Source organism: Notothenia coriiceps, unplaced genomic scaffold (assembly GCF_000735185.1).
Source record: "Notothenia coriiceps isolate Sejong01 unplaced genomic scaffold, NC01 NC01_scaffold00022322, whole genome shotgun sequence".
NCBI classification, from domain to species: domain Eukaryota; kingdom Metazoa; phylum Chordata; class Actinopteri; order Perciformes; family Nototheniidae; genus Notothenia; species Notothenia coriiceps.
The window spans coordinates 4689-12434 of record NW_011355023.1 but is presented as its reverse complement, the minus strand read 5'-3'; the positions used below and the strand labels follow the sequence as shown (position 1 = coordinate 12434).

Here is a 7746-nt window from a genome sequence, read left to right as displayed (position 1 = left end):
GATTCAATGCTGAGTACAGCCAAACTGACAGTCTCTTCTCCGTCATTGTAGACCGCACCTCATTCCTTCCGTCTACTTGAGTCCAAATGCTTCTCGTTTTGCGCCGTCCCCCCGTTCAAATGAAATCGCCGCCAATCATATTTCCAAGCTCGCGCCAGGGCCGGGGGAGGGGTTACAAGACTCACGTCTTGTGCTGCTTTCACTTGCACTCAGACCTTAGAGACTTTCTCTCATATATGTCCGATGAGCCACCATTTTCTTTCAAAACAAAGATGCCAACTGGAGTGGCAGCTGGGGTGGCAAGGCTATTTTTTAGGGTGGCAGTTGCCACCCGGTAGATCCGCCCCTGGTAGGAAGGGCCAGATCCATTCGCAGCATGGTACACAAGTACCAGTGTCTTGAAGTGGATTCTAGCAGTTACCGGAAGCCAGTGAAGGGAGCGGAGGAGCGGCGTGGTGTGGGAACATTTAGGAAGGTTGAAGACCAGACGAGCCGCTGCATTCTGGATGAGCTGCAGAGGTCGGATGGCACATGCAGGTAGACCAGCTAGGAGGGAGTTGCAGTAGTCTAGGCGTGAGATGACGAGAGCCTGGACCAGAAGCTGCGTGGCTTTCTGGGTCAGGGGGGGGACGTATCCTCCTGATGTTGTAAAGCGTGTATCTGCAGCAGCGGGTTGTAGCAGCGATGTTTGCAGTGAAGGAAAGTTTGTTATCTAGGGTCACACCCAGATTCCTTGCAGTCTGAGTCGGGGAAACAATAGAGGGGCCGATGTTGATTGTTAGGTCAAGAGTGGGACAGTCTTTTCCTGGAAGAAAAAGCAGCTTACTCTTGTCAAGGTTGCCAAGTTAGCCTGTAGGGTAAACATAAAAAAATACATGAATAAAAGTTACAGTGCAGTTTAAGATATGAATAGTTCAATTAAAAGCAGCGGCAAAAAGAAAAGTCTTCAGCCTGGATTTAAAGTAGTCAGAGTTGCAGTGGACCTGCTGGTTTCTGGGGGTTTGTTATTATATTTGGAGCATAATAACTGAACGCTGCTTTACCATGTTTAGTTCTGACTCTGGGGACAGAAAGCTGACCAGTCCCAGAAGACCTGAGAGATCTGGATGGTTCATAATTTAGCAGGAGATCAGAAATATATTTTGGGCCTAAACCATTCAGTGCTTTATAAACCAGCAGCAGTATCTTGAAATCAATTATTTGACACACAGGAAGCCAGTGTAAAGACTTCAGAACTGGAGTGATGTGATCCACTTTCTACAATGATATAACACCTCATTCAATCTGTAAACTGCAACATTAAGCATTGAACCTTTAATTTACTGTGCAAGATTTTGAATGGATGTAAGTATTGTGTTAGCTTCTTGAGACAGCATTTTGATAGTAGGAAACTAACAATACTAGTAAAATAAATTTGGCACCATATTTAAAATAATTATTAAGGTTATAATAACTAGTAAGTTACACAGTGTACTGGTGTACTTAAAGGAAAGTGAGTTTGAAGGTTACAATCTGCTGATTAGAGTGAATGTCAACTACGAACAAGTCAAAATTATTATTATTTTAATAACACTTCTCTTAATATCTCCAGCTGCTTTTGGGCCCCTGAACATGCAGTGTAATGTATACAAGGGAAATATTCTTACACTGATAACCTAATGTGTGTACACCCTCAAATATGAAACCACTTGTAGCCCAGCACTGTTCTTTGGCTGGCTATAAGTCACAGTCATGCTGTGACCCACTGACCAAGCAGTCAATGTCAACATATCTTATTTTATAGACACTAGTGGGTTTGTACTAAGAAAGTAATAAGATTACACATCCCTGACCCTCATATGTAAGGCCAGTGCGGATCACTGGGAAGTTCGCTTGTCTTGTAAATATACATTTATTGAGTAGGCTTTAGCCCGATAGTGGAAGTTCACCATGGTCAGTTTTTGAGGGAGTTTCTTCTTGTGATCTGTGAAAAAAATATAAATCTTTCCATCCCCTATTATATGTTCATTTAACGACAATATTACATATCAGATTTAAAGATGATTTTATGAGTCAAGGTGTCGTAGACTGTAAACCGTTTCACACGCTGTTCACTTGGAAGAATATTTTAGTTTAAGTTAAAGCTTTGTCCTTAAAATTGTCTCAGTGAAAAGCATGCTAGTGCTGAATGATGACTCATCTGCGTGTTGTGTTTTTATCAATACAGAGGTTATGTGATTACGTGTGTGACCTTCTGCTGGAGGAGTCCAACGTGCAGCCCGTCTCCACTCCTGTAACAGTATGTGGTGACATACATGGACAGGTAAGAACCAGAAGTTCTCAGCGGGAAACCCTTTGTCTCCCCTGATGGTGCTGCACATCCTGCGGTTTACAGAGATGTTGGTCTCTTGTACACATAACATGTGATGCATGCACTAACCATGTATCTCTTTGTTCTACAGTTTTATGATCTTTGTGAACTCTTCCGAACGGGCGGCCAGGTTCCTGACACAAACTACATATTTATGGTTTGTGCATTGAAATAAGTTTGAACTCAAATGAATCCGTCTCAATGTGTTATATTCAACAGATGTTAGTAATCCTCTGTCATCTGCAGGGCGACTTTGTTGACCGAGGTTATTACAGTTTGGAGACGTTCACCTACCTGCTTGTGCTGAAAGCCAAATGGCCCGACCGCATCACACTTCTACGTGGAAACCATGAAAGCAGACAGATCACCCAGGTGTATGGCTTTTATGGTAGGATTGGATTAATGCCCATCTTCAATCTGCACTGTCCCATATCTCACATCCTGGACAATAATCATACCTTTCTGTTTGAAATAAATGTTCACTCCGTTTGTCTTTCAGATGAGTGCCAGACCAAGTATGGGAATGCAAATGCCTGGCGTTACTGCACCAAAGTGTTTGATATGTTAACAGTTGCAGCAGTAAGTATTGCCATGTGACTGGGCTTTGAGTTTGGTTGTTGTTAATAAATAAGGAAGATTGATATGTGACCTGATAAATGATAGTTCATCATGCCTTTAAAACTTGTTTATTTCTGATGGTAAATGATGTCTCAGTAGAGAGATAAATCCATGGCGTATCGCTAGGGAAGCTCAGGATGGTTCACTTTTTATGATCTTAGTATTTACATGGACTACATTAAAGACAGGCAAGTTACTGGGACACTATCACAACATGTTTTGGGGGTTGGACAGTTTTTTTTTAATTGCATAGAAGTTGATTTCAGTCCATCTCCTCTTTAATTTAGTTAATTCTTCTCTTTCTCCGCTACATTTTTTGCAAACATAAACCATGACACAACATTTGATATGCACTTTTTTAATATAGTAAGCAAGCTTGTTTTCCAGATGATATATGTTACCACTGAATACAGTATATTTATTAACCATGGGTTAAACAACATGTAATGTGATAGATCATTCTGCCTTTCCTTACTTACAAAGCCTCCACAAATGAGCTGGTTCTGTAAAATAAATACAGTTTGATTCATTATATCTATACATTTAGGACCTACATCTGAATTTTGGGTTGTTTTCAGCTGATGGACGAGCAGATCCTGTGTGTCCACGGAGGCCTCTCCCCAGACATAAAAACTCTGGATCAAATTCGAACCATTGAGCGGAACCAGGAGATCCCTCACAAAGGAGCCTTTTGTGACCTGGTGTGGTCAGACCCTGAAGACGTGGACACCTGGGCCATCAGCCCCAGAGGAGCCGGCTGGCTCTTTGGTGCAAAGGTCACAAATGAGGTAGGTTGGCCTCACTTTGATTGTGTTACAAGAATACGTACACTTGAGTTCTTACATACTCGGCAACAACATTAACAAAAGTACACAAATATGACTTATGCAATTGTAGCCAGGGCTCGACATTAAGGACTGCCCGATGGCCCGGGGCCATCTAGTATTTAGCTCGGGCAATGAAGCCTCACCTGCTGGTTGCCCGATCGGGCAATCTATTATGCCAGTATCATGCAGCTCGCGGATCCAGTAATGAGTGACCCGACAGTAAAACTAAAAAAATATCTATAACTAGTTTAGGTAGTTTGATAGGTAATTAAAATAGCTACGAGTGATATTCTAACCTGAAGTGTGTGTGTTTTGTCCGCTCACCGCTGCATGTGATCATGCAGAGCTGCGTGTCGACTCGTCAGCAGCAGCAGCTGATCTCTCTCTCCCGTCAGATTAGACTTCACTCGCGTTTATGTCCATATCGATCAGATCCAGCTAGTTCTAGCTAATGATATGACTACCTGCTTATTAAAAGACACCTAAACAATAAGTGTCGCTATGCAACCGAGTTAGGCCACAAAGTATAGCGCAGCATTATGCATTTGTTTACATGCCCACCGGAGCCCCGAGGCATTACCAACAGATCAACGCACAATCAACCCATACAGGACATTTCTTTCTCCACATTACGTGTTAGACATTAGAATTGACTATTATTGTCTGTCACATACTCTTCTTGTCTGTCACATAAGTGGCGCAACTGAAGCGGTATTGCGCTAAAGGGAAATTATTTTGACCGAAGAGATTTAGATTTGCCGGCTAACGGGAACTCCGACGTCACCATGTTATGTGCTTCGCGGATGCGCTCGGCTCCTTCCTCTCGACTGCTGCTCGGGTCTGCTCGGTCAGCTTCCGGATGAGGAAGCATTCATTCGAACAACTTACAGTAGATAACATTACAAACATTTTTAACAGGGGCCATAATAGTGTAAATAATGTTTGTTTTGGCAGTTATAACTGAATGTAATGTTTTCTACTTTTTTACATCTGGGAAGGCATTTGCCTTCATCAGATGGAAAGTGTCTTGACCAACAACTTAAGTATTTCTTATAGCTATGCAGGGCATGCAAGCGAGCAAACAAGAGCAAACAAACAAGTGAAATGAAGAATACAATTGAAATTGTGCAATATAATATTGTGGTGGTTCATCTTATAATTCAGTCTAGAGAATGCACCAGACAGCATCTACAGTAAGACCTGCAAAAATCTAAATGTTCTTGGGGGTGACCCCCCAAACCCTTCGTGCGTAATTTCGTCCGCGCGCATTTTTCAGGGCAATCTTTATTGGGCTCAGGGCCATCTCTAAATTACCTTGTCCAACATATCAGTATCTGTTCCTAAAGGCTATATGTGTCCACATAACAGCTACTTAAAACACCACTAAAACCTGACAGCACAATCATTCCACATCCTTCAGTGATTTTTGAATTTAATCAAATTTCCAATTAAGAGGAAAATGCTTTTGGGGGTAATTAATTAAATAAAAAATAAAAATGCTGTTTACTTATCTAGAATGTAAATAAGAACAGAAACAGTGCTTACTGGGATTGCTTGTGGTGGCAAAATGCATTTCATTAACAAATCCATTCAGGAGCTGTCTGACTCAAAAGTTGTATGGGTGCCCATGTTATGTTTTTTGAAACAGGGGTTTGTGGATTGGAACAGGGAGGGAATTGTTGGTGAATTCTTTAAGAAAGTTGACCTTCCCAGTGTGTGAGAGGTGCTATTTCTGGCTGCTTATGGCGAGGCTCGGGCTCCACAGATGAGCCTCCATGCGGCATCAGGATCTATCTATTAACAATTTAGTGAGGAAAACTAGGTCCCACAGATAACCTGCAGCATCTTCTGCCACGCTTCCCACAGCAGACTGGCACAGTAAGGACTAACATGCAGGAAGGAAGAGCGAGCTCAGCCTCAGAGATCAGAGGAACAACATGAAGAACACGATGGAGGAAGGACTATACGTGGGCGTGTAGCGTCTGGCCATGTCAAGCTCTGCGACTTGGACTGTCTTGTCTTCTTTGTCGGTACAGCTGACGGCAGATCTTAAACCTCTGGGGAGCTTATCCGCCCAGTTACCGGTCTGTGTTGTTCAAGCGGCACCGTCTCTTCGGAACGGACTAACGCTCAGCGCATCCGTTTAGCCTGACGCCGTGATTTAATGCAGGTGGTGCCGTGCAGCTTTCGAGACCCCAAACGTGAGCAACAGCGTTCCAGAGCGCTCTGATAAGGTGCTGAACGACAGCCGGGTCAGAGCGAGGCGGTGCAGAGTGTAAGGTCCCACAGAGTCGCCACCCAATTGTTCATGATGGAAGAGTGGACAACGTCGGAAGCTGACGTCTAGGCGAGGGAACGTCCTCGCGCTGCTCAGCAGGCTCTGCCTGTCCCCACCATCGTTAGCGGGTAGCGTTGCAGACGTGAGCCTGGCCAGCGGACCCATGGATGCAGCTCGACATCTCATGGTCAGATCCTCTTCTCGGCGAACCGTCCAATGAGTGCATCCGGGTTGTCGCTGAGTATGGCAAGGTTGGACTTGGGCCGTTGACAGGCCACGACGAGTCGATCGAGGACCGCTGGCGTCCTTCTTTATGCCTCTGCCTACATGGAACTTCTGTGACAGACATACTTCCACAGTACGGCTATTACTCGGTTGTGTGTATGTTGGTGAACCGTCTCGAAAAATGGTTTGCACCAGCCCAGTTACCAGCAGTCAAGGCGACCGTGGAGACGTCACACCACACTTGCGCAGAGTCCGACCGGACCTCCTCCCAGCTGTGATGCCTTGTATCGTAGTATCCTCCTTTGAGTTGGTCTGCAGCTGGTGGTGCAGAGGTGTTCGGTTCAGCGTCCATGAAGAAATCTCAGTCGAGGCCCAACTCTGACCGATATTAAAACATGTCATTATTACCAACAGTTACAGTAAAGACGTACATGGTGTATGGACACTTAGCATCTTCACTGCTGTCAGGGAAAGAGACTGTACAGGTACAATGATTCAAACTAATACACACCTGGTGTACTCGTGGAGATGATACGAATACACGCTTCCGCGCATATAAAGACATGAACTCCGGAACAGCTGGGACCACGCTGGCCACCTTGGACATGCAGAGGTCAGTTGGCTTGTGTCCACGAACGCTGCAATACTCCCGGCCTGCCGCAGCAGTGAAACGAAAGTGGCGAACCGCCAAATAGTGACCAAGGCAGTTCTCTGTCGAAAGTGCTGTACTTGCGCATCCATGGGAGTCAAACTGGCGGCTGAAAAAAGGCGATCGGTTGCCAGGCGCCGTCGACCATTGTTCAAGTCACCGCGCTCACTGCTGCAGTACCTGTCGGTGGGTCTCAGCCTCTCCTGCAGCAGAGATAAGTTACTGGTGCGCCAATAGGAAGTGAGCACCACAGGATGACAACCTTTAACAGCAGACTGTTTATGTTATATGTGGGGAAATGGCAGTGCTGATATCTATGTATTTTGAGATATATTTTGAACTCTGACTTCATTTTAAAGGACATTGCGGCCAGGGTGTAGAGCCTTTTTTTTATTTGTAAAACCCTCCTTCACTCATGAAATGGGCGCACATCTAGGGCAGCCTCTCACATGAGCACAAGTGACTAGCAACCCAGCGCGTCACCCACGCCTTCACTGATGCCCCGCAGCCTCACGGCTGCATTACCTTTGCACACACACACATCGAACGCCCGATTCTCATCCAGAATATTTGTACTCCAACAGTATGCTCATAACCACACCATGCTCCCATGCTACAAAGGCGCAATGGATGGAACGTTACCACAATTACATAAAGAACAAAACAGCAACTGTGTGTATGTGCTCTGCTCAGCTCCGCATAGTCTGGATAAAAAATCTGTGTGTGTATGTTTCGGTGTGTTTGTGTGTGTCCAACAACGGCATTTGTTTTCAGAAATAAACCATGAATCAGTTAAAAT

The 7746-nt window shown here is 44.6% G+C and overlaps 1 protein-coding gene across 1 annotated transcript in view; it reads left to right on the top strand.

The window, feature by feature from the left end:
- Positions 1-2206: 2206 nt before the first annotated feature.
- The window catches only part of ppp6c (protein phosphatase 6, catalytic subunit), a gene marked incomplete at its 5' end in the record, with an annotated part of 10021 nt that continues 4481 nt past the window's right edge, over positions 2207-7746 (top strand). The window contains 5 exons of the mRNA XM_010780983.1: positions 2207-2302; positions 2442-2507; positions 2597-2738; positions 2850-2929; positions 3547-3756. Coding sequence (XP_010779285.1) covers positions 2207-2302; positions 2442-2507; positions 2597-2738; positions 2850-2929; positions 3547-3756 — 594 coding nt within the window. The remainder of the gene's footprint in view (positions 2303-2441; positions 2508-2596; positions 2739-2849; positions 2930-3546; positions 3757-7746) is intronic.